At 38.8% G+C, this 27,247-nt stretch overlaps 1 protein-coding gene and 1 long non-coding RNA gene across 2 annotated transcripts; one reads left to right on the top strand and one right to left on the bottom strand.

Annotated features, from left to right (window-relative positions):
* Window positions 1-26,235, bottom strand: LOC119745776 (rap1 GTPase-activating protein 1-like). The gene is made up of 20 exons (XM_038222378.1): window positions 25,824-26,235; window positions 24,686-24,761; window positions 22,504-22,548; window positions 22,155-22,202; window positions 19,398-19,469; window positions 18,966-19,157; window positions 17,732-17,835; window positions 16,908-16,986; window positions 16,436-16,489; window positions 15,749-15,933; window positions 15,215-15,344; window positions 14,624-14,779; window positions 14,049-14,207; window positions 13,181-13,462; window positions 11,598-11,701; window positions 10,741-10,860; window positions 10,017-10,110; window positions 3,549-3,648; window positions 2,272-2,357; window positions 1-1,544 (listed from the first exon to the last, which is right to left on the bottom strand). The coding sequence occupies exons 1-20, from the start codon at window positions 25,862-25,864 to the stop codon at window positions 1,398-1,400; spliced, it is 2,274 nt and encodes a 757-aa protein (XP_038078306.1). The 5' UTR covers window positions 25,865-26,235; the 3' UTR covers window positions 1-1,397.
* Window positions 6,130-8,793, top strand: LOC119745778. The gene is made up of 3 exons (XR_005273655.1): window positions 6,130-6,781; window positions 7,545-7,627; window positions 8,187-8,793. It is a non-coding gene; the product is annotated as an uncharacterized LOC119745778 (long non-coding RNA).
* Window positions 26,236-27,247: the final 1,012 nt, after the last annotated feature.

Consider the following 27,247-nt stretch of genomic DNA (forward strand, 5'->3'; position numbering starts at 1 on the left):
GCGAGGGGGGGGGGGTTGACAAAATTAGCTTCGGCTGTATCTCTGGTTCCAGAATTTGTTTGAGGCCTTCATTTATCCAGTTAGAATGGGCAAATGGTAAAGTTCAGCCTGATTTTACAAGACGTGTTGTTTTTGAAGAAGAAAATAACCCTGCATTGAGCCGAATTTCTCCAAGAAAGGGACCCAAAATATTCTGAAGATGAAGCCCAAGACATAGCTAAGGTTTGGAACCCAGGTAAGTTATACCTTCGCAGTTTAGCTTAGTATAGAATAGTTCACATCAACACATCATCAAAAGCAAACAAAATAGGTGCTCCAGTGACCACAGTCTGTTCTTTGTTTTAACATTTAGACCTACATTACTTAAATGTACTGACAAGCATTCATCATACAAGCAACGCTATTTTCAACAAATTATGGTTACCGGTTGCACAATCAAGTTTCCAAGTGTTTCCTTGTGGATGTACAAAACAATAGAATTGTGCTTGCATTGCATTGATCATTGTTTAAGCAATAACCCACTTTATATTTAATCACACTCACAGGGACTTCATTATTTTCTTAGTTAATTCTTAAATAACATCTTCTCTTTGTCAGTACTCTGATTGTCAAACAGTTTTACACCCATAAAGGTTTTGGCAAGTAGTTTCAAGTTCCAGTCCGCTAACCCCAACATTTCTGTAAACGCAATTCAGCTCTTAGAGAACCACGCTAGTTCAGCTCCATCGGTTGACTAATCGGTAACTGTTCATGATGAAACAGGATCTTGTGGAAGCGTGAGGTCCCAACGTCTGCCGGGAATCCCAGGTACAAATCTCAGGAAAAAATCCAGGGACAGTACTGGCACAGCTGTTCCAGCCGTGACTGCATTAATTGTGGGGAAGATTCTTACTGTTCAGGAACTTAGGACCGTGTTGTGGGGACTATCTGCAGTCCCTAAAGCGTCTCTGGTCCCCACAATAACTATCGCTCGTCAGGTGTGGTCCCCAGAATTACAGAACAAGTGCGTGTGCGCAGGTGGAATTTGACGCAGATGATCAGTGTGGTGCACCCGGTGTTCCAAGCAGGGCTCAATATCATGGCACAGCTAAACGGAACACCAAGCAAGGTTATGTGCCAAGAAGCAATACATTGTACATTGCATGAGATTATGGCTGGTAATTATTTGAAGCTTAGTCATTTCTGTGCCTGACGACTTTCCAAGCTTCTTGAAACTCATTCCAAGTGATTTACGCGGTCGTCGGCTGGACTTGCTAAGCCAAAACCATTGCTTCACAAATTAATGTGCAGAGCACGATTCAGACGAAAACGAGTCAGAGTCTGGTGATCACCCACACATCTTTTGCTTAGCCGATTTCTGTTCCAGCAGGCCCCGTTACAATTGGCACCGGTTGGCTTTAGACGCTGGACAAGGCTTCGATGTATCCAGTCTGCTGGATGTCTTTGACCTCCCGAAGCTTACTGATTTCCCTCTGTGCGGCTGAGAGATCCTGCATGTGGCGGATCTCCTTCTCCTTGAGCTTCTTGATGTCGTGCTGCCAGCTCTGTACAGGCACAGGAGGAATATTGGGAAGATGTCTCAAGTGATTTCATCCAGTGACAACACCCATTTTCCACAAGGGGAGTCAGGTTGAGGTAGCGGCACTTTCCTCGCCTTCCACCGCTGTGACCCAGGTTCGAATCCTGCCTGGGTATTAGGTGGATTGGGTTTTCAGTCCCTACCTGATTCCGTGGGTTTTCCTCAGAATATTCTTCTGGGGTTTTCCTCCCACAGCTAAAATGGTAATTTCTTCACATTGTCTTCTCTTTACTGGGCCCCATGGGAGACCAGTGGATGCCACTGAATGGGCTTCCCATTAAAATAAGAATTAAATAAATAAATAAATAAAACAAAACACCTTTTCGACCAGTTGTACAAATTTACATTTATACTGGTGAAAGGTAACTTTGAAGCTCCTTATCTAGACAAGCTCTGAGATGCCATCAATCTTCTTTTGATTGACAGCAATAAGTAATAATGACAGCGACATTCTCACAAATTTGAAATAGAAATTGCCCTGTTTAACCTCACAAGAAGAATGTCAAAAACTTACTTTTGTGTGGAAAATACGTACACAAGTACTTATAGGGATGACATCATCGCTGTCAATTTTTTAAAGAGGTCTAAAATTGGGCAAAAGGTGTTTTTTTTTTCTTTCTGATAAGGTCTTTCTGTCAGATTCAGAAGGTTAGATTTCAGATAAGTCTGAAAAATCTCACGCCTGTACTTACCACATTTGTTCTGATAAGATCAAGTTTCTCCGCTTTTAATTTGTTGATCTCTGACCTCATCATTTCCAACTGCTGAGACAAATTTGCTGCAGGACAAAAAAAAAAGATTCCTTAAAATTTCGAAGTTCAAAAGAAGAAGTAAGTCTTTTTGTCACACCCACAGGGCCAGCGTGTTGCACTCTGACTCCTTGAGTCACTTACTGTCTGAGTTAATGAGAATAAATGTGAGGCATTCTGTCAAAATGAGACACAAGTGGGCAGAGGTCGAAATGAGGGTTTGCGGATACTACAAATAAGAATAAATTTGTTAAAGTTTGCACTTAACAACATGTCAAAAAATAAAATAATGAGAAAAAGGCCTTTAAAGTTTCAAGTATTGTAGTCGTCCAAATGAAATATGGCAAATGGTTTTCCTTAGAAACACTTTTATTCCATGATTTTTATACGGTTTCTTTAAAGTGTGTTAGACATATCAAAGGTTAGGCCAAAAAAAAAAGTCTCCAGTTTCTGGTATGGAGCTTGCCCAAAAAGTGGTGCGGCGACGCGGCTTTTTTTTTTTTTTACCTGATTTTTTTGCTTCAAATGTCGGCTGATGACTGCCAATGGTGCCCGACTAAACTCAGTGCAAATATATGGGAGTCCAGAGAGGCCACATAAAGCTTATTCTCGACCATAACCCAATCTAAAAACACGTTAAAATTGTGCAGCAGCAGGATTCCAGTAAAACCAGTGAGTTTGGCGGTTTTGAGACATCATCTTTCATTAAAAAAAAAACTTTTTCATTTTGCCGACGTGCATGGCTACGGCGACGCGCGCGCATACCAGAAACCGGAGACTTTTTTTTTTGGCCTTATAAATATCAATAAATCTGAAAATTGAAAACAATCACTCCCGTTCATATTTTGGCATTTTTCTCCACTATTGCCTGTGCCCAATTCCGTCTCATTTTGCCAGAATGCCTTACAAATAGTTTGACTAGGGAAGCTTAATGTTGTTATAATTATATAACTGTCTTTACAGGCTTTGCATCGGGGACAGTTCAAATTGACAGCAGTTTGCAAATCCACAATGCTGCACTTTACACGACGTACCCGCAATCTTGAGCTATGGTATTTCTCTGTTACTATAATGTTTTCAGTATTTTCTCAAATTTGTTCAGATTGTGTGTTCAGATTCCATTCAGCCACTGTTGATACAATCAGGATTGTGAAATGGCAAAAAGATCAATTGAATGTTGCCAACGGGAAGCATTTTGAGAACAACTACGAAGCACTCACTTTCGATTTCCAATGCTGTCGTGCATTTCCCCTCCGGGCACAGGCAAGGATTGAGAGGGCTTGCTTTACTGCTAGATATACAACCTGATGACATACTCCCCTGGGTCGAGAAAGATCCAGAAAAATGATATCAGAAATGCGAATGTCTAGAGAGTTACATTCCAGTTGATTACAGAGGTCGGTGGTGTCAGTGACTCCTATCACGGGCACGTATCTGACACCCATTTCTCAACAGGTGCTCCCACAAACACAGCGGTTATTTTAAAGGTGGTTGTACTTGTGTGATTTGTTTTTCCTGGAAAAAAAATGGTACACAATTTTGGAAGTGATCCATAGTAGCATATGAATGTAAAAATAGACGTAGTTTCTCAAAGAAGTGGGGCATGGTGATGACACCACCTTTGTCTTTTTTCGTTCGCAATTTTTTTTGGCTTCCTTTGGCTTCTACACCTGATTGCCTTTTTACTTTGTCATCAGGGGCAGCTTCCAAAAAACAAACAAAAAATTCTATCTATAGCTCAAATTTTTTTAATCAGAATGTCCGGAAGACAAAAATTTAATAACAATCTCGCTTTGAAGGTAACCCAGCTAACACATCACGTTGCCACAACGTTGTGCAAAGTTGTGAAAATGTTGTCATTTGGTAACGTGTCACGATGACATTCAAGCAACGTTGACACAACGTTTGACTGTATAATTGTTGGTTGTAAAAATGTTGTATATTGGTAATTTGTACAACGTTGTACGAAAGTCATCATATGACATTGTATTGACGTTGTATGGTGGTCGTTTCACAATCGTTGTAATAAAGTAGTAAATATAACGTTGTGGTTACGTTAAATGTAGGTGTTTTCATGACGTTGTTTTTAAGTTGTCAATGTTACGTTGTCAGAACGTTGTAATTTAGAATGTTTACAACGTTGCTGTGAGGTTATAATCATGACGTTGAGTTAACGTTCCATCTACGTTATTTTATAACGTTTTTTTCAGTTGTGAAAATCACATTGTCACGACGTTGTAGTTTGGTATTTCAAAACGTTGCGGTGATGTAAAAATCATGACGTTGTTGTAACATTGTACGTGGGTACTTTCACAACGTTGTTGGTATGTTGTTATTCTCACGTTGTCATGACGTTGTAGATAACAATTTACACCACGTTGCTGTGTTCATGACGTTATGATGACGTTGCATTAAAGTCTCATCATAATGTTGTTGTTAAGTTGTAAATATCATGTTGTCGTGACATTGCAGTTTGGTATTTTCACAGCATGGCTGCTATGTTGAGAGCTCACGTTGCTGTAACGTTTTATAAAAGTGTTTTGACACTGAATTTAAGTTGCAATTATGCTGTGCGTTACGATCCATGCTGTTGTGGTGTTGACAAAAACATTGTGATTACGATTTAGCCTACTGAATGTGAAGTGAACATATAATATGTTTTAATTAATGATGTTTTATTTGATAATAATTATCAATTGGGTGCCGCCTTGCATTAATAATGTAACTCATGAAATTTCGAACATCATCATGTTTGTTTTGTCGTAGTAGGAATATAATGTTTCCAGATATTTTTCTAATGGTCTAAGATGGATGAGATCGTGGTCATAGCGCGACTGTTTCCCGCTCATATTCATTGTTGAATACTCAATGTATACATGAACTTTATTGCACACACCAACGTTACTAGAAATATGATTCCCGTTCTCAAAGAAAATATTACCATGGCGCATGCGCATCAGCAGAAATTCCACGTCCAGACCGCGTGATAGCTCATTTGAATTGCTCTGCTCAGTCGAGTCAGCAATCGAGCAGCAGCAGCTCACTATAACGGTCGCCGACTCGCCGTCCAGTTGATGTGAAGTATGGTCGCCAAACAAGTTATTTTCACTACAGCATTTCTTAGAAGGTAGGAATGAAATTTTCTGTATTTTGACTTCATTCTTGTGTCGAACACAATGTCTAAAAATCTGATGAAAGGATCAAATTAAAGTAAAACAACTTTTCGAACAAAGTCGCTGTCAAAAAAATGAAGATTTTCCTATGCCTATCATCTTTGTTTTCAAGTTTTAATAAATGTTGAAAATGTTCTTCAGACTCGATCAGAATAAATGTAGATTAATTAAGAGTGAAAATATGTGCCTCAATTGAGATTGGAGGCTCGTCAATGCGAACAGTTTTGGAGGATCATACACTGAAAGAAACGTTCAAGTCATCTGGTTTTCAATTTAATAATAAAATCTTGGTAATATTCCAAGGAAATAATATACATGTGGATCAGATTTACTCGAATTCATGTGCGACATGTTAGACCTTTTTAACAACATTTTAGGTTGGAAAGTTATTTGTTCGATAGTTATAATTTTACATAAAACAGATATTGTTTTAGCAAATGGCCAAAATGGCAAAAGTGTATACATTATATCGAGAAGACTTTTGTTTTGTGTACTATAGTATATGCCTATGTTTGTATTTTTTTTCTTCAAATTGATGAATTAATCAAAATGTAACAATATTGTATTGAGATGATACCCGAGCCAACAACCGTGAAATTGTTACCTGGGGTATCTCTTAATGTATAGATCTGAGTTGATTTTCTCTCAACTAAAACTAGCGCAAATTTGAGCATAAACAGTCCGTTATAAAATTCCCGCTCAAAGACACAGTGTACGGTTGTAATAGCAACGCGCATTAGCATTTCAGTCTCAAGGGTCAGGCCTAAAGTTCACGTACCACGACCGTACACGTATAAACGGTCATCTGGCTTTCGTTGGCTTGTACATAACAAGTGTATACAGTTTCAATCCGGGCTTTCGGGCCGTATAGCTCCCAGGGTTTGGCGTGATTTATGGGAGTTTGACCAAAGTGTGCGGAGTAGGGTTCAGGGCCAGGTCAGCACTGTTACAAGATCAATGAAAAATACGCGAACTATAAAAGCCTTTTCTAAAAAGGGTCATTTGTAGACTATTTTTTTCGTGAAAATAAGACATTATGTGGGTTGAAGAGCACGGGGACATCATATTTACACTGTGTTCAAACTTGATTAGTTTTATATATTTCTCAACCTTAAAAACATCGTTTCTTTCTCCAGGTAGGCAGTATACAGGTATGCTATACGTGAGTGCACTGGCTGCAGAATATGGCATGTTTAAACTTTTAACTTCAGCAGTCTTCGAGGGAGGAAGTTTCTAATTATTTTGAAAACCACCCCATACATCTCTTCAAGGTTGTTGCTGTAAGTAATTCAACATACACTGACCTTCTATACATGTATCTCTGTAAGATGGTGAAATTAACTTTTAAAATGTGTTGAAAATACACCTTGGTCGAAATTTGTTAAGTGATTACCTGACGTTCACCAGACACCTATATTAATTAAATTTATGTATTCATGAAATTTATCTATACTATAAAATTCAAGAACGTGAACCCAATGCATGCATATCCAAATCCTTCCAACTCAAAATTTCATACTACCACGTCCGCCTTAACAAAGTCATTCTTGTCGAGTCATGCGCCAGAAAAGATGCGTGCCCAATGCTCTCTAAAAATAACCAAAAAAAACCCACACATTTTGCGTGAACCTCCCTGGCGAGAGCTGATTAATTTTCTAGCAGGTATTAACTTCAATGTTGTGAAAAAATGCAATGAAGTTTATAATTTTTATCGTTAGATGTCTTTCAAAAATGAATAACTTGTATTTCGCAGGAAAATAGCAGTTGAAAAAAAGTAAATAAACTTTCGGGGTGAAACTCGAAAGTAGCGTAGGCAACGGATCTTTAATCAAAATAATTATGAATCAAATTAGGTTTTGCCCTTCACAGACGTATAAACACTGTGTACCCGGTGTGTATTCGCATAAAATAATTATGCGCATATCAAAACTGCTACTGGACGGTTCTTCTTAACATTTAATGAAATTGTTTCGTGTGAAATTTGAATTACTTAAAAAAAGCTTGAGCTCTTTGGTAATCAAATATTTTCTGTATTATATTCAGGTGCCTGCATGACATGACTTCGCATGAACTTTTAGAAATGGCAGCCGATTGTGCTTGGTTATCCAGAAGGGCCAAGATTCAAGGTACGTGTATTAAGAAACTAACCATCGCAGTCACTAAATTGATTGGTCAAAAGGTATCAGCGACAAACACCTTAAATACACTTCTGAAACGAGCACCATAGACCTAATGCAATGCCGACTACCAAGACCATAAACTTGCGGAAGAACCAACATTTTGATCGTTACGTACATACATTTGAACATGAAGTTGTTTAGATTACATAAAAATGCGTAAAACAGGCTGGCGCTTTAACTCTCAACCAGGGTTTTTGGTTACCCTTTAAATTTGAGAAATATCCTGGACTTCAGGGTCAACTTGAAACAAGAGGCTCATTTATTTTATCCCTGTCTCTCGTGGGTTAAAGATTGTACATGTAGAAACACAGGCACAGCTCTGCTTGAAGTACATGTATTGAGAAGACAGACATTATCTGGATATACATGTACTTTTAAATTTCACATCTGGTGAGCCAGCGTGACACGCAGTGAGTGTTTTAAACCTAAGGCAGCAAGCATTAAAAAGTTCATAATGTTTAAAGAATTGATACATTGTTTTTTGTTTTCCTTATTTTCTTGTCAGATTCGTGTCTTTGGAGAAGTGCCATATTGACAACCTTGCTGAACAAGGAATCCACTTTTTTTCTACATCTGGATAATCTTCTGTTAAAGGTTCCATTAAATGAATGTTACTCTAAAACATAGATTGGGCAATTAGTCAATCTGCATGGAGGTATTCAAAGAAAATCATGTTGAAATGTCAATATTTTAAAATGCAGGTTTTTTGCGAGTTCCCTGTATACAAATATATCTTCACGAACAAACGTTATTCAAGTGTCCCTTTCAAGTGTTATTCTTTTTCATAGACTCTGTAGCTACAAAAAAACCAAAACAATTCCTTTGAGTTTTCTTTTGAAGATCTTCCATGGGAGAGAAAGAAAATGAAGGATCTAGATAGAGGACAGATTTAAAAAGCATGTGATTCAGTAGATTAAAAGTTGTCGGATCTATTTTATTTGTTCGATGTGAAAGTCGCCTTCCTATACTATATTTCTCATCACGGACAGTTGAAAATACTAATGTTCAAATACTATTTGAAACCATACTTTTGCTGGAATGTACGTTACGTATAGCACTGTGTAAAACCGGTGAGTGGCTAGGTCGCCGATAATAGCCCTTGCATTCCGGCTCTGGCTAAATTATTGGCGACCAGACCCTTCATCTTCTAATTGCTCAGTAACAACGTTATTGTCTTGTTAAAAGGTCGGTTCATACTCTGTGAAGTTACGGCAATTCACTTTGTGAAGTTACGGCAATCATTAACGCCAGCGCTAAAAATTTGGGGGAAAAAGAGTGAACCACATTTAACTCTGGGCAATTTTGAGTCAAATGGTTTCGATGTCAACATTTAAAAATTTGCTTTCACTTGAAGTATGAACCGATCGTTAGAGCTCAGCCCAGTCACTAAGGCGTGAATTCCGTAATGTGGATTCAAGTAAAAGACTTTAATTTTATACCATTCACGAAATGGACACTGTAGTAATATGTGCATATTGATGTGTCCAAATAATCGCAGTGAGTATTAATTACACTTACCGTTTTAGTGATTGCATTTTAGTAATTTTTTTACATGCTCTTGTTTCTGAACACTCTTTGTAATAAAATTAGAGAAACATGAATTACATGTATGTTTAATTGTTTTGTTATCGTTTTCAGAAACATTTCCCCATAAATGCCCAGTAGGTTGCAGTAAGGTGGCCACCATGTTGCAGCAACGTGCCTTTAAAGTTGCAGAAACGTCCCATTTAGCTGCAATAACGTGCCCACAAAGTTGCAGCAATGTCCTCATAAAGTTGCAGTAACGTGCCCATTAAGTTGCAGTAACGTGCCCATAAAGTTGCTTAAACGTGTCCAATACGTTGCTTTAACGTGTACAATAAGTTGCATTAACGTGTCCAGTAAGTTGCAGTGACGTCCTCAATTAGGTTGCAGTAACGTGCTAATCAAGTGGTAATCATGTCGCCAAAAGGTTGTAGAAACGTGCGTAGAAGTTGCTGTTATGTGTCAATTTGGTCGCAAATAACGTGGCGTCAAGGTGGTAATCATGTGCAATCACGACCAAAAAAAGTTGTGATGTATGTTGCGTTTACGTTGTGGAAACGTCATTGTAACGTTGCGTGATAACGTTGTAGCAACGCGCACGCGAGTCGACATTTTTACGTTGCCGCAACGTCATTTTCCTCACGTTGCAGCGACGAAAACCTGACCTTCTGGCAACGTTGTCACAACGTAAATGTGTTAGCTGGGAATGTTTTGAGAACATGTACAGCAAAACACGTTTCATGTTAAAATTGTTCTCAGACAGTTTTAAACATTCCTTGAGAAGAGTACTTAATATCAGTTCAAGGCTTACCATTCCAGTGTCTGAGTCTTCATGTTCATGAGGCTCATCATCGCTGTTGAAGCTGTCCAGGGAGTTACTGGGCGACACTCGACACGTGTAAATTCTGCAGAGGGAGGAAAAGTTATAAGGATGGCAGGGTTGACTAAACTGCTAACATTCAGAGGTGAGCATTGAGGATACAGCACAACTTCCATCAGCACTCAGTCTTCAGACAAAACAAAGTTGGTAAATTCGGGAAGGTTTTGTTCGACCTGTGTTTCATCAAGCTTTGTTGTGTTATCTCTTAACCAGTTGCAGAAGAGAAACAATCCTTAAACTTCGGATCCGCACATTTCATTCAAACCTTCGCATAAAAAAGTAAACCTCATTTCAAACACTCTTGAATAGAGTTGAAAGAGCATTTGTTTTAGTCAAATCCTATATAACTTCGGCGCGGACATCCAGGAATTTTTTACATTGGCTGATCTGGCTCCCAGACCAATGTTCTTGAAACTCAATGGTTCTTGAGTCTGGAGTGCTGAACGGTAACACATCGCACCTGTACTACATTGTACTACATTGTATTACATTGTATAAACATTGTACTACATTGTATTACATTGTATAACATTGTATTTATTCTGTGCTGAATCCATACAACCACATGCTTAAACGTTTAATGTCCAATGTAGGATGTGACCAACTAACAATGACCGACACTTCTTGCACGGGCAACAGACAAGCTGGGGCATACCTCGTTCTCGAGTTGGCAACATCGGGCGAGCTGTTGAGGGAATTGGAGGAGGACTTGTGGGATTCTTGACTGCCATTGATGCTCTCGGAGGAATGAGAGGACCTACTGAGCATGCTGTCTCTGTAGAGGTTATCAGAGAAAAAGATTCATTCAAAATAAATCAATCAATTCGGAGAGTAAGAAATCACATTCAAGTCGAAGATATTGAATCAATCACAAGTTATCAAAAGTCAAAAGCTTTGAAAAGTGACGACAAAGGTTTTTTTTTCAATTGTTTATCCTGTTACTTGTGAGCCAACTTGTGATTGGATGGTGATTTGGCCAAATAATATCTTGTTTATATTCCTTCCTTGGCTGTATATCACAAATGTGATGCGATCAAGCCAAATGAGTCGTTTGTCGACCCCAGTCAATTTTTTTTATTACAGATTTGAAAAGAGCACAATCTCAGCATTACTGCTGTGAAAACCGCATGCTGGTACCATCTTTAGTTATGGAAGTCGGAACACCAAGAGATGTGATGAAGTGATGTGATGAGGTGGTCCTATTTTGGCATGTACCTCCAAATGAAAATTCCTGACAAACGACTCATGTGGCTTGATCATATCACAAATGTTACGAACTTTGTCCATTATAATGGCATAATGTAATCAATGTTTAAATTTAACCAATCAGGTTATCTCTAGGAACCAACCAATAACCAAGAGACCAATCAAACAGAGTCTCTCAACAAGTCCTAACCAAAATTGATCCACAACTAGACTAACTTGTTACTTTTCTCTCGATACTTGAAACCAAAGTTTCAAGTGCTCCTAAAGTGGAACTCGAGTGTGACATCATCAAGGGATGATCGCTACCTTTTTCTCTTCGGCTCTTTCTTGTCTCCGACACTGCTCCCGTAACTCTGGGTACTACTCGTGCTTCTTGTGCTAAGCCTCAGGCTTCTGTTTCCCTTCGGTTGCTGCAGGAGAAAAACAGGCTTTAAAGATTAACCAAAAAAAAAAGTACAGCAAATAGGATTTCGAACATCACTCCTTCTGTGGTTATTTTGTTTTGGGAATGGAAATGCGATTCAATTCCTATGCGAGTGCTGTAAATGTTTTTTGAGGTTAATGCGTTTCAGAGAAAGAGTAAAAACAAGAGCTTCTCCATCTGTCGCCGTAAATATGCCCAAACAACGGCACTGAATTCCTCTGGGTGGTGTAATGCAGGTGATAAGCTTGTCTTAAGACCATCTTGAAGACAGGAAATGTCTCCGCTGGGAACTCCACCCTATTAATGCCTGAATCCTGGAGAGAAAAAGTCTAAGCGGATGATACCTCGTGTGGCTGGACTCCATTTGTCACTAAGAGTTGTAAAAGGGGTCTTAGCCCAAGGGAGTACGTGTATAAAGTAGGGCGTTGGCAAGGGGCTGGCAAGGGAGAATCACCAGCCACAAATAATAGCCCAGATTGCATTTCTACCACTTCAAACTCTGGAATTCTACCCTCTTTTGGGGTGCAAGTAATTCCTGTCTTAAGGGCAATTCCGCGGTTACTCATGTTACATTTTTGATGTACTTTTGAGTTTCCTTGGGCTGTAATTACCTTACTGAAAAGTTTTAATAACTGTTATCCCCATGGTAGATAGAGTAGACCTAGACCAACCTAAGCACCAAAGATGACATCCAGAAAAATGAGTTATGTATGATAAACAAGCTGCACAAAATTGGTTACTCACGTTACGAAAATGTAACGTGAGTAACCGTGGAATTGCCCTTAAGACTTCTCCCATTCTTCAAGTACCCATAATTTACAGAGTGAGTTTTCTTTAAGGATAGCTAAAACACTTGCAACCTGTGGGTCAACATGTGTTGGGGTTGTGCTCGGCACCCACATGAAATTATCAGCCGATTTGAGTGGCTGCATTATCTCCATTATCGAACATCAAGAGGTCAGTGGTCAAGTGTTGAGGCGTTCTGGCAAATGAGAAAGAACTGGGCAGCGGTAGAAATGAGGGTTTGCGGGTATTAGGAAAGAGAATAGAATCCTCCTTACAATACTGTTTGTTGTTCTTCAATTGGATATTCCGTTGACAAGTTTATGGCTGTTTAAACTTTGCATTTATCGACATGTCAAAAAAAGAAAAATACTGAGAAAAAGACCAATAAAGTTTTAAATTTTGTATTCCTGGAAAAAAAAGACGGCAATTGTTTTTCCTTAAAACTCTTCTATTCCACATATTTTTTACTATATATAGTAGACATATTAAAGATTGCGAAAATAAATAAATCTGAAAATCAAAAAAAAATCATCTCCACTACGGCCTATGCCCAGTTCCGTCTCATTTTGCCAGAAAGCCTCACAAGTAAACACAGCAAACGAATGCAGAGCACTTGATTGGAAGGCACCTGTTAGGAACAGCGACTGTATTACAGACAAATAAAAGGTTCTGCACTTACTACTGGACTAGTCGCCTCCCCCTCCTCCGGTATATCAGCGGCAAACGTCATGTTCCCGTTGGGCTTATTATGCATGGGGCTGGTGCTGGTGTCGACAGACTGGCTGCGTCCTCTGAAGGCCTTCTTGAAGGAAGGCCAGAGGCCTCCGGGGCTGCCGTCTCCCTTGGCTAAGATGCTGAGACTAGTGGAGGAATCCAGGCAGGTGATGGAGCAGAAGATCTCCTCGTTCTTGGTGTTGAGCTCCGAGTAGAGGGAGTCCAGCAGGGCAGCTCTTGTCCTCTCCTGGACAGAAAAAAAATCTGAAATTCACCTCCAATCCAAAGTTTTGTATCTTTCAAAAGATACTAGGGTTGAGGTTCACAGTGCTACTAAGCACACCATTTTTACAAAGACTATAAGTAGTTATTACAGAAAAGTTGCTTCATCAATATTGAGACAACAAGAGGGATCTCCATGTGACTGCAAGCATGAGCACATCTAATCTGTGAAATGTGCTCGCTTTGAATTGGTGAGTTTGAACATGCCAGAGCCTATTTTCGTTGTGCTGCTAAGCACACAATTTCTGCCCTCCCCGAAGAGAGCCAATGTCAATTTTACAAAGAGAGCAAGTGTTAACTACAGCAAAGAGCATGCTGTTTTCAAAGGCAAAAGTTGCTTAGTCAAGAAACGTGATGCAACGAAAGACATCTTTAACTCGAACAAGCCTTATACTAGTCTACTGTGTGAATACTCTTGAGGTTATCAAAATAGTTCCGATACCGTTATCCCAACTTTTCTGCTGACTGTTAAGCATCTGAAATTGGCAAATGTTCATTACGCCTGTCGACATGCAAGGTAATAGAAAATAGAATCAAAGACTTTTTCCCACCTGTATGGTGCTGAATTTGTCAGCCTTGTAGCAGGCGTTCTCTCCGTTGAGAAGTTTAGTCAGTATGAACTCTCTGAATTCTGGACCCTTCTTGAAGACGGACGGACTGGGGAGGGCCGGACCGTAGAATGGAACATCATCCCTTGCCGTCACCGCAACCTGGAGAAACAAACACTCACTATTAACGCTGTCATATTTGGAATAAATATATGTTAATGTCTCCAAATTACTTGAATTATTGTCTCTTCTATATGTAGTGATATGAGATTGATATTAATATAAATCTTACTTATGCAAGGACATGCTCAAATGTAGAACCTTGTAATTTCAAGTTAACTGAAGTGCATACACTAGAAGTTACTTGTTGCATCTTTCACATTTTTAAAAAAAATGTATGGTTCTCTCCTTCAATAAGACAACACTCCAATAGCATGCTGTAGTAAATGCGGCCCTTCCGTTTGTTTCACAATATTAAGGCCACTCATAGCACGGAATTATGGCATTTGAATTTGCATATCTTTAATCTGAAAGTCAGAGAAGCTGAGACACGGTCAGTGACTCGTGAGTCCACCCACCTTGTATCTCGTGTTCTCAGTATTTGGCTCGATAGCTTGCACCACGATGAAGGAATGAAGGAAGTTGGAAGCGATCATGTCAGGGACAAATGGCGTGTTCTCCTCCTGGAATACGATGGCTACGATGTCGTTTCCTATGTGTCTTTTCCGCTGCAACTGTTTCAAGAAAAGTGAGCATCATCAGAAATGGAAAATCACCAATTGTCTCATTAGTAGGTAATTAGAGGGGGTGACAGTTCTCAAAATACTGCATCATATAGAAATATTCCTAACTCTAGCAATTCAACAATGAGTAATTCTATTTTGATTGCACTTCTAGTAAACGGATCTCAATTAAACATTAAAACTGTTTTTAAAAAAAATGAGGTTTCTTTGATGCGCTCTACAAATTGTCATCCATTGTTACAATGAACTGTTTGAATAACTCATATTTTTATTACAAGTGAAACACACACGTCCAAATCCCTAAAAGTTGACCACTTCAGAGTAAAAAAAACTACATCAAATCAGTGAGCAATGCACAATCTTCCTAACCAGTAGATTCATGATTTCCTGTAGAGAGAAGTAAGCCAGCACCTCGTCTTTATTTACCTGTTGTTTGTCGCCCTCTGTGTGCGGTAGTAGCGTGGATACATGAAACATGACGTCCCTGCCAAGGTGTTCAGTGAAGATGGAATGTGTACCAGTCTGTCCGTGTTGCACATCAAGACCTCCCCGAAATCTAACCAAGTCAGAAAATGATATTCCTCTCTAAATTTTCTAATCTCAAATTATCATGCAGCATAATACAAGTCAACAGAAGTCACATACTTTGTTACTTTGATTTCAATAAGATTCACGAGATAAATAGATTCCAGCATTACATACAATTTGTCTGAACAACTTTTAATGACTTGACTTTACGAGTCACTGAGTGTAAATAATTTAAGCGTTGTTTGAAGCTTACTCTCACTACCAGCTCTCTTCAGAGCCAACATTCCCTCACAAAAGAGATTTGTCCATGGTGTACCTGCAAACCCACTCCCCCACTTATACATAATTTCCTAAACTGACACTTTTGGTCAAGCTTGACTATGCAAGTCTTGTCTATTTGAGCCGAGTTTCATTACATCAATGTGCTCTTACCCTGTGAAGTTTTTCAGCTCGATTTTATCGCCTATCACCTCTAGGAACTCATTGAAGGCATCGCTAGTGTTGACGTTTCCAAAGAGTTCCTCCTCCGTTGTCTGTCCGTATCTCTCGTAGATGACTCCAAATTTGAAGTTCTTCACACACATGTGTTCATCGTAGGTCACGATGAGGTCTGAGGCCTATAAAAAGAGGTAAAAACTGTCAATAATTTTTCATAAACTCGTTTTTTGGGGGGTTTTGGGGGGGCGTAATCAAGAATTTCATTTTGATTTTTTTTTAATGAGTTGAATGTGAACAGGATAGTATTGGATTGGATTCTCTGAAGATAACATAAAGACAAGTAAATATACCCTACAAATTTGAATGAGTACCATCATTATCAAAAATAAATAAGGGAATAAATATGTGCTTGGCCAGTTTTAAAGAAATACGTTAAAAATGGCTTGGGGCCTGGATGCTGATAATGGCCTGATCGAGTCTCCTATAATTTGGCGTGCGCGTGGTGCGTACTGCACGATGTGGCGCAGAATGCAGCGGTGCCACAAAAACAAAATGTTAAAAACCAGTTGGTATTTTATCAACCGTTTAAAACCACCCATGTGACAGACTCCTGATCAATAGGAATGGGTAAATGTCTTAATAACGAAGTAATGTAATAATAACGATTTATAGTCATTTTACCTTGGGAAAAAGGACAGGTTGAAATCTTTCTGTGGTAATAGCTTCATCTAGTACCTGAAACAAGAAGGAACAAGTAAACACCCATTGGCAAATGTGGACAGAAACTTACAACACTTCAATTAGATGAAACGAACCAATCAACTATTTCATTCTTTGTATTGTTCAATTTTCATCTGTCTTTCCTTCCAAATGTAGTGTTATCATGGTTATTTCAGTTGCAGGCATGGCCACAGCCTTTAGATCTAAACTTGTCACTCAAGCTTTTGTGATTTACTATGTTGGCTGAAGCACTTTATTATTAAGTGTTAGGAACATAAGCCGAAACAACAGGGAGGCATATAATATGACTATGAACATGAGTCCAGACAGATAGACATGGGATATATGGGTGTCATGGGGGGGGGGGTGTTCGATTGGGGTCATGGGTCATCAATAAATAAAGAATTCCTAAACTGGGAGGTAATATCCTTACTTTGGCAAGTTTGGACGGCACAAGAGAGTTTCCGAAGGTAGACAACGGCAGCAGATCGTGGGTGGTACCACTCCGACATCTGACAATAAATATCATAAAAATCATTCATCAAAAGCCTCACCAAGCAATGAAAAATTTGACAGAAGTACAATTTGGATCTAAGACCTTTGAACCTATGCAACCAACTTTTGCCACAAAGTCACACAGTAACTTGGGTCGGAGGAGACGTCTGTCAGAAAGCATAACTTATTTAATACTGATAAACATGTTCTTGTCATGAACTTTATGTATTCACTGATGACTGCAAAAAAAAGTGCTGGGGCAGTTTAGGGCGGTACAAGGAGAAGTTGGCAGGACGGTTTCGGGCAGTACAGGAATGAATAGGTTAAATGGCTCTCCAGTATAAACAAACTATCTCTTCCGATGCAATTGCAAAAAAAATATTAAAGATTGATGAGTCATAAGAAGTAAGATTTTGTTACTTGATAGATAATGCAAATCCTTATCACCTCCGAATGTATGATTCCTATTACTTCAAATCCTGTGTCAACACATCTGGACCACCACAACACATAATTTACTGACTGGTTATGTAATACCTCTCTGTCATATTATCCACGAGATTATATCTAAAACCTTATCGCAGACTACAGGGATTGTCACACTTTTTTTTACCATAGTCATGACTCATTACTCGCTCAGGTGTAATGAAAGCAAGGCTAAGAAAATCACATATTCTTTTGTTCTTGATGCAAAATGGCACGACTCTTATGGCTGAGTCGCAGAGCATGGGTGCTTTTGCAGGTTTTTGTGACTTCTCTTACCTTAGTAATATTCTGATCTGCTCTTCAGCGCTTGTCGTCTCCTGTTTGATGGATAGTACTATTGGTCCCATGGTTTCATCCATGGCTATGTAGTTAATATGCTCCTACAAAGACAAAAAAAAGCTATAAGTTGTGCTCTATTTTTTATCACCATGCTAATTCTTGCCATCTGTGTTACTGTCGTCTTTCTATTTTCTTTGATTCTTTCGCAAAATTTTCACTGATGATTGACAAGGCTTTCCTTCATCACAAACCATCAATGCCAACACTGTCATAATAAATGATTATTGAACACCTAAACATGATTATTATTTACTCTGGAAACTATCCCCTTCTGTCTACAGCATCTTATTGAGGGCACTGAAGTTTTGTGGTACGGCACTTTCCACCAACTATGCATTCAGATTTATTTTCCTCATTGATATCAAATTCATTCCAACGGGAAGATGGCTTAATTGCCTCTAGAGGGTTTTGTAAAAAAAAAATTGAAATGGTCCAAATTTCTGCATTATACATCACCTCTGCCAAACTAGTGAGCAACTTGTACTTAAGTGGCATGGAATGTACGGAGAGCACTCCTTTGCTCATCTTGCCCTGTGCCCCCCCCCCCCCTCCCCGGCCCTCCACTTGAGATCGACTACAAAAACAAGTCAAATGATGGACCCCATCTTGAGATCAATATGTGTTTCTGGTCTTAAAAGGATACAACATTTGCAAACATCAAAAAATAAAACTATCAAATCATTTTGAAATACCTTGCTGGAGTGTTAGTGAATGACAGTGTAAAGCATACTGCAAAAATTCATGGCACCTGGTATGCTGTCATTTTCAAGAAAAGTGGTATTTTTGTATCAATTTCCAACGCTGATCGGCCGATCAGCGTTGAATAAAACTGGCTTTTTTTCAAATACTGGCCCCAGTTGACCATCGCACTTGTTTGCAAGCGAGTACACACCTATGAACGGGTACAAGCCAGCTAGACTGGTTCCCTGACCTTACAATTCCCCAATATATGTAAACTGCTGTGTTTCTTCTTAAATGGAGTCAGGGAACCAGACTACAGGAAAATGATTGTTTTTCTTGGTTTTTATAGCATTTTCGAACCCAAAACCTCAAAAAAGTCAGTGAAACTATATTTGCTATATATTTCCAACCCCCCAATTCCATCCATTTCTGAAAATTACAGCAAAAGCAAATGATGTATATTCCCTTTAATGATTGAAATCCTACTCACCTTTCCAAAGAAGTGCTTCCTGTACATTTCACTGGTGTCGTCGTATTCCAGCACCAGCCGGTCCGAGGCAAAGGGACAAAGGTCAGAGGTGACATTGTCGACGGCCGAGGGGTCAAGGTCCAGACCGTCGATCCAGAAGCCGCCATTGTGGGGCTGGAGGATGGCGGGATGCGAGCCGTTCTTCTTGAGGAGCTGTGGAAGATGAGTAGCAAGAAATTCATTTAAACTTAATCCTAAGCATAATGGTCTAAAGGGGTGGACTGCAAACCACAGGGCTGGATAGCTCAGTTGGTCAGGCACTGGTATGGTGTTCAGGAGGTCCTACATGTAGGTTTGAATCTATTTACAGTAAATTTCCATGTTCTAGCCCTTAGATGGCATTTAAGTGTGACATCGTTTTTCTCAATGATTCTTACAATCTCATCTTCCTACCTCTTTTATTCTGTAGGTGTTGGAGCTCCTCGTCTTGAGTCTTTCTTTGGCAGCCGCTGGGGAGCCAGTACTCTGAGGTAAAAATATTTTAAATTATCTGGTCACAATTTAATTTCTTAACTGTTATAAAAAAATTTACAGAGGGCAGGGTCAGGGAGTGGTTGTGAGTCTCTTAAAGAGTTAAGGTACACAAAGTGTCATCTCAGATCTCAACAAATTAACAAATTTGTTTATTTTTGATTCATGTAAAAGCCGTCTGATTTATGGATCACTCAAAAAAAGCTCAGCAGATCTCAGACCTCAAAAAATTAACAAATTTGTTTATTTTTGATTCATGAAACAGCGGTATGGTTTATGGATCACTCAATAACTCAAAAAAATCTCAGCAAATCTCAGATCTCAACTAATTAGTTTAATTTTAATACATGAAACAGCAGTCTGGTTTATGGATCATTCAATCACTCAAAAAAAAAGCTCAGCAGGTGGAAATTTACAAGATACAAGGGTACAGAGCTCCCAGGGTGAGTGAATCCTTACAGCCAAGAACCCTTTTTACAGCATTATTTCTTGTTAGTTGTTTCCTGTTGCTGCAGCTGCTCTGCCAATCAAGGCAAAAACAGCGCGATACATCGATTCCCCTCTACTGGGAGAAAATGTGTGGACTTATTTATAGAAATCAGGCCTTCTTGCAAAAACATGTCCTTATTTGGTCATGTTAGGTAAAGATAGCGCCAGATTAAAAAACAAATCAATAAAATTACATCAGAAATCTCGGTAAGTCCAACCTCAAGGGAATAGGTTCAAAATTTGTCCTAAGCAGAGGTTCTGAGTTAAGCAGGGTTGTATATCATTGTTATACTACTGAAGGCAATGGATTCTTTGTTTGACTTAACAGTCCTTTTGAGAATATCAGAGTTTGACTTAATATCGAGATTTCACTGTAATGGCAAAAACAAAACTCAATATCAAAAAAATCAACATGGATTTTTACAACCTAACGTACAGCAAAAAGTGATGTGGAATTGAACAATGCATTAGATGGATTTAAACAAGAAGACCTTTTGGTCACATTTGTAAAACATATTTGTCAAACCAAACTAACATAAAAAATGTATCTGTTCTTAAAATCACAACGAAATAGGCATATTTCTTCAGTCTATTGATTAAAAATGTTCTGTTACCCTTCAATTGTCTTTAGGGCTATGAATCTTGCTTTCTTATTCATTTCTACACTTTGTTTCTACACTTTATTTCTGGTCATCAAAATTCTGTACCACTCTAGACAAATCTCAAGGTTGATGCGGGGTTTGATGCAGGGTGGAATACATGCATCGTTTCACACTTGAAGAATTTCAACCCTGCGACAACCCTGCGTCAACCCTGAGATTGATTTCGCCCCCGGCTGAACTCAACCCTGCTCCAAACCAAGGTTGAGATAAACTCTTGCCGGGGTTCAAAACAGTAGTAACTGAGCGGAATAAGCTCGGTTGGCACGGAACCAGTGTGAAACAAGGCGGGGTCGAATGCAGGATTGAAAAATAAAAAATCAACCCGGGGCGGCCCTGGGTTCACCCAGGGTTGAGTTCAACCCGGGTTGAGAGGCTCTAGTGTGAAAAGGTCTTAAAGAAAGGCCTGACAATGTTTTTTTCCCCACCTGTTTCCTCTGTTACTCTCATGCATAAAAGCAGCAATTCAAGAAGGGAGTGTCCCCATACACATCCTACAAGTTCTTCATGTCAAAATTTAAGGAAAAGGTGTAACAACATTTCCTATTTTTTTAAATTCTTTTTAAACTCTCTTCCTCTCTATGCAAGAGGTAAATGAAGCAGTAAATGAAGCAGGGAGTGTCCACACACTCCCTTACAAATCCTTTCTCATCCTCGTTGTCAGACAGGATAATACAGACTTAAAGACTATTTCCAGCCATGATCTAATTATCACGACCGCATGCCGCCCCAGCTTACGACTAAATGAGGCTCTCCATTGTTTTTAATGACAAGAAATTACACCTCGCATTGAGTGATTACCTTTTTCCTCTCGTTACGATTGTGTGTGGTTTAAAGAAAAATTAGTAGAGAACCTGCCACAAGCAATATACAATGTATTGGCTGAAAACCTGTTATTGCTCAGAATTTTTTTTTTTTTGCTAATGAGTAGCTCCATTGAATTCTGGCGTTGAGCCTTTGGACATTTTACAGTACGTAGAGTTCAAACTAAGGATGTGACATCTACACATTTCAACATTTAAACAAAAAAAAATGCTACATCCATTTACAAATTTTCTAAAACTTTTAAATGAAACCAAAATTATAAAAAAGGGAACTTCTTTCACGTGATCTTTCTTGGAGTCAAACATATACCTACCGGTAGCACAAATGACGGTTTCAAACCTATTAAATAATTTACAAAACCTTAGGAGCACTGCAGTGCTTGATTACATTCAGGGTACACGTAGTGAAGTTTTTACTTTTTCAATGACTGCCTGCTACTTAATGTGTCAATCATTGTTGATTTATCACGTCAATCAAGGCTATCTGCAGACATAATGGGCAAGCGTCAGCCTTTGAAATGGCTAAAGCGTTTAAAGTTTAAACAGTTCTTAAAATATTTGCAAAGCATTTACAAAATTACATGCAATGTCACAACCTTGGTTCAAACCCCACAAAGCGATAAGGTACTGGGACCAGTTTACAGCAAAAAATGCTTTACAAAATTACACAATAAAAAATTACACGTAAAATATAATTAGTGTCTTACCTGTAGTACCAATGGAAGTGAACATCTTTGCTCATCTAAGCGATCACTCTGTTAAAAAAAAAAAGAAGAGAAATTGCATAAACTTTTTCCACAAACCATTTAAAAAAGCAATATATTTTCATCCACACTTCGTTGATTTGTTACGTTGTTTCTCCACAGGCAAGACAAACTTTAACCCAAAACTATTGATGATCTTGTCTTTTTCCAGGATTCGCGCATTCTCAATCCACAACTTACAACAACAACATTATCACAGCCTCTCATGCTTAATAAGCAGATAAATATCGACATTCTGATCACAAAGAAATACCGGTATAGGCAGACTTGACCTTAAAAACAATCGTCCTACCTGTATTTTCTGAAGCAGCTCAAAGAAGTCAAGGTCTTGTGAGCTCTGTTAAACAAGAACAAATAAAAGTAGCAACCATCAACAAATAATGATCTTTGCTTCAGTTTACGACTCTACCAAAGTAAACGCACCATTCTGGCGAAGAAATTTATCCACAAAACTAAGTTCAATAATTAATAAAAAGAAAAAACCAGTTACCTTGGACCTATGAATAGGATAGCAAGCCAACAAGTGCCGCATTGTCGATTGGAAAAGGAAAGCAACTGTTCCAACAGTACCAGAAATGATTTCTGAAATGACGACAAGTGTCCTAGTTGTCATGTTTATATAGCGCATCACGATAATTGGGCTTGGCACTTTGTGCGTACATCCTATCCCTAAAAATGGGACTGGCTGCAGGGACAGAAACCTCATATAAATTGATGATTCATTTGTGGCACTTTTATTTTTTTAATCCAGAGATATTTTGCCAGTTAAGGTGTTGTCATGGGTGAGTACATGACAACCCAACAGTATGCAACAATGACTGTGACTAAATCTACTTTGGAACAGATTTGGATTGATATCAAACATTACAGGAAGCCAGCGCACCTTGTATTAGGCCCAAAAAAAAAAGTCTCCGGTTTCTGGTATGCGCGCGTGTCGCCGTAGCCATGCGCGTCGGCAAAATGAAAAAGTGTTTTTTTCAATGAAAGAAGATGTCTCAAAACCGCCAAACTCACTGGTTTGACTGGAATCCTGCTGCTGCACAATTTTAACGTGTTTTTAGATGGGGTTATGATCGAGAATAAGCTTTATGTGGCCTCTCTGGACTCCCATATATTTTCACTAAGTTTAGACGGGCACCATTTGCAGTCATCAGCCGACATTTGAAGCAAAAAAGTCAGGTAAAAAAAAAAAAAAAGCAGCGTCGCCGCACCACTTTTTGGACAAGCTCCATACCAGAAACCGGAGACTTTCTTTTTTTTTGGCCTTATCATAAAGCTATACCAGTGAATCCTGAGTGCGGCTGAAGAAATCGAGAGTAAAGGCATTATCTATAACTGCTGCTAAATCCCGATGCCCCACTGACGTTTTCCCCCAAATAAAGACCACACATTTCCTATTGCTCCATTATTAGGTTAGTGACTCCCATGGGCTTTGGTTTGTGACGGGCTTTGGTTTGTGACATCATATTTGGTCTGTTCCAAGGGACGCCGCAACCCCTTTGAGAATTATGAAAATTAGGCACAACCATTTTGTTTCTCATCTGGTTTTGCCTTTCACAATGTTTCCCTTCTGTAAATGTATACCTAATCAACTAAGTAATCAAACTTCTGACAGCAAAAACTGAGGTAAATTATGAACAACATGTGTGGTAAAACAAAAGCATTGTAGCACTATTATGAGTACAAATTTTGGAAAGATTTCCATATAAGAAGTTCACTCAACACTCTGTGTACAAACCCTATGAGAGTGGACTGAAAAATTCTAAGTGTTTTCCAAGAACATGCTTGTATTTTCTCACTGCTCAAATTGACTTTGATGACATGAAATTGCTATCTGGGGGCTTGTTAGTCAATACAGAGGAAAATTAGTGAACTTCGCATATGGTAATCTTGCCCAAATTTTAATGCACAGTACAGTAAGTCATATATTTGTTGAGTTCTGCATTTAGTATTATAAGTATACTTTAAAAAAAAATTGAGTTGCTAAAACTAATATGAGAATATTTTTAGAAGTTCATATATGCATATGTGAAATAAAACAAAAGAAATGCAAATAATAGATTTGACCATTAAAAAGTGTTTTTTTCTTGAACATGTGTTTGACGTACTGAAACACTTCTTAATAATAGTAGGGGTAACCCTTTGATTCTTACTCTGTTTCTGAATGAGAACAATTATCAAAAAAGGGAAATGAAATAAGTACAAATTTTGTGAATGAGTTCATTTGTTTGAATTAGAGTATAAAATGTATTCATAAACACCAAAAGGAGTTTACCCATTCCTTCGGCCCGGGTCATTATCAGAGTCCAGACTCCAAAAGCGGTCTTAAACATCTTGTTTAAAACCAGCCAAACACATATCTATTCCCTTATTAAAGAATTGTCGCAAGTGACGAACTGTGCAAATAATGACCAGTCATATTTACAAATATTGAGAAAGCCCTCTAAGGAAAGCAAACAAGAGTCTCATCTTACCTCCCCATTGACGGCCTTGCCTTTGTCTTTGGGAGCATGATCCTCACAGAATAACTGTCCATCCATCTCCCGTCTCCTGTAAAGACAAGACACAAAATAATCCTTGATTAAGACAGTGATCGGCACTTGTAATCAGGGGGTCTCGGTTCAATCCCAGCTCAAATCCAACAGACGTATCCCTGTAGAGTACACTGTGCTCAGTGATACAGCGCATCCAGATGTAACAATCCTGAAAAGGAATAATTTGTTGTTCAACATCAAGAAAAATATTAAGACAACGTTTGGCCGTTTTTAAGCAAGAGGTTTTGGATTCAATCCCATCCCAAATCCAACGGACTTGTCCTGGCTGAATATTGGGAGCTCAAAGATATATAGCAAGTCTGGGCGTCAGGGTAAAACTGTCAAGAGCATTCAACATGAACTTGTCAAAACCTGACACGGAACAGCTTCTCTGTACATATCAGGTTTAACGTTCTGCTCCTGAACTTGCTCCTGGAGGGGAGAATCCAAGATGTTTTCAAACGTGCACGTAAAAGGTACATGTAGAAGACATGATATGTAACTCGAGATCGAAGACTGAGAGGGGTGAGACAGGGAGTTAAGTCTTGAAAGGTTGATGACTGGCGAGAATAAAAAAATACTTAGGATGTAGGCCTATTTGGCAAAGACAGCAGACTGGGTTGGTACGTACAAAAGTTACTTAATTACAACAGCTCTGCTAGAGAAATAAAATTGAAGACTTTAGCCAAGACACCTCAAGAAATATAAACTTGATAAGAGTGGCTTTAAAAAATCAGTGTTTTGTGGTTGGCAAATTACCTGTTGATGAACAGAAGAGGAATAGGATAGAAGCAGAGAAAAGAACATAAACTTGGATGAGCGAAATGTTTACAAATCTGTTTGATATACTGCCAACCACAGTGTCTAATGACAGGTGTGAAGACAAATGTAGGGAAAAAATTAGTCAAGTGATTATTGACGACAAACAACAATGACTAACAAGAAAGTGAGACAAGACTGAAAAAATTGATAGTCAGTTTTTCAAAAATGAAGAGGGAAAACAAACAGGGTTCAAAATGGAAAGGAAGCAAAAAAAGTTATGGGTTATTTCAATTTAAATTCAAAACAGAAGACTTACTTTGATTTATGGCCATGTTTCAACTTCATTATTCCAAGCATAGAGCTTACAAGTCTCTGCTCTATATTCCAATCCAACACAAATCACAATAGTCCACTTTCCGAGCTTATCGTCCACCAAAATCAAAGACCTCTACTCCTAATGGTTTTAGAATGCACGTACATTCCAGACCTGCACTTGTTTAGACTCATAAATAATTATGACATGTGATGCCGTCGGTTTCAGTGCCGGGTTACTGTGAAAAAGAAAAATGAGTACTCCACGGATGTGACTAAATGGTTCCTGGGCTGCGCAGTGTTCTGAATGGAAGCACTCAATAGGTCACCTTTTATGTGGACGTCCTCAAAACCACAATCCTGCCATTCAGTGTGGCGGTCCATAGACTTGTCAGTCACACGACCAGAGCAACAACAATCACACACACAGGATGAGTCATGGGGTAAGCCCATGCGCCCATCAACCTCAGGAACAGTCAGCAGTCCTAGAAGCTTAATCCTGTTATCTCGCTTATGACATAATAAAGGTCTGACAATAAGCCAATCAAAGTGATAAGGCCACACAGGAAGAAAAAGAAGTTTGAAGAGACATCATTTTCTGGTCGGTCAGTGTTTATGTTACTTTTTTGTGACTTTTTTTTATTGTTTGTTTGCGCTGGGCTGCTTCCTAGTTTGTGGGGTTGCAGGTTGTGGGGATGCGGGCTTTTTTGTTTATTTGTTCTGTAAGTGTACCTTTAGAAGTCACCAAAGTTATGGAAAGTGTGAAATTATAATTGATGGTTGTTTTTCAAGCAAAAGTGCCAGAAAGCCTGTTGGGTATAATCCAGAATGTAATTGACTACCATTCTACTGTTCAACAACCAACTTTTTCACAACTGTTTGAATATAATTATGTTATCATCAATTCAAGGTTATCATAAGACTGTTCACAGTTTCACAAAGAATTTGCCAGCAACAGAACTTGTGCCAGAAATCTCTGAACTGCCTTTTCTACACCACAGTTCGCATTTGACTTTTGTTTGGGGCCCAACATCTTTGCTCAAGTTGGCAGCAATGTTATAAATTCCAAGGCCAGAAGTTCACAGAACCAAGTTCACTGCCAAGGAGGCTGGGGGAAAGATGTGATTCCACAGGTAAAAAAAAAATAAGCAGACAAGACAGAGAAGACTGATCCAAAATCATTTTGGGCTTTTGAAGTTCAAAAGAATACTTTGAATTCACTGTTTGAATATTGGCCCTTCACAAAAAAACCCACACAACTAAAGTAGACTGCGATTGATACTCAAGTTGCTACCTAAAACATAACTTTTTATCTCCATTGGCTTATTTATAGGAATAAAACTGGTTGTCAGTGTAACTACAACAGAACTTCTAGCTTATCTTTTATTTGTGAGGGCAGTGGAGAGATTAGAATATAACTGACCATGA

The sequence above is a fragment of the Patiria miniata genome, unplaced genomic scaffold (assembly GCF_015706575.1).
Source record: "Patiria miniata isolate m_02_andy unplaced genomic scaffold, ASM1570657v1 HiC_scaffold_7, whole genome shotgun sequence".
Classification (NCBI taxonomy): Eukaryota; Metazoa; Echinodermata; class Asteroidea; order Valvatida; family Asterinidae; genus Patiria; species Patiria miniata.

What these genes read in the sequence shown, in the direction of transcription:
- LOC119745776 (XM_038222378.1), bottom strand. Translation starts at nt 25,864, where the DNA reads ATGCTTGGAATAATGAAGTTGAAACATGGCCATAAATCAAA. An exon ending in AGCTGCTTCAGAAAATACAG is followed by an intron (nt 22,203 to 22,503) that starts GTAGGACGATTG and finishes TTTTTTTAACAG; the next exon opens with AGTGATCGCTTAGATGAGCA. An exon ending in ACACCTACAGAATAAAAGAG is followed by an intron (nt 19,158 to 19,397) that starts GTAGGAAGATGA and finishes CATCTTCCACAG; the next exon opens with CTCCTCAAGAAGAACGGCTC.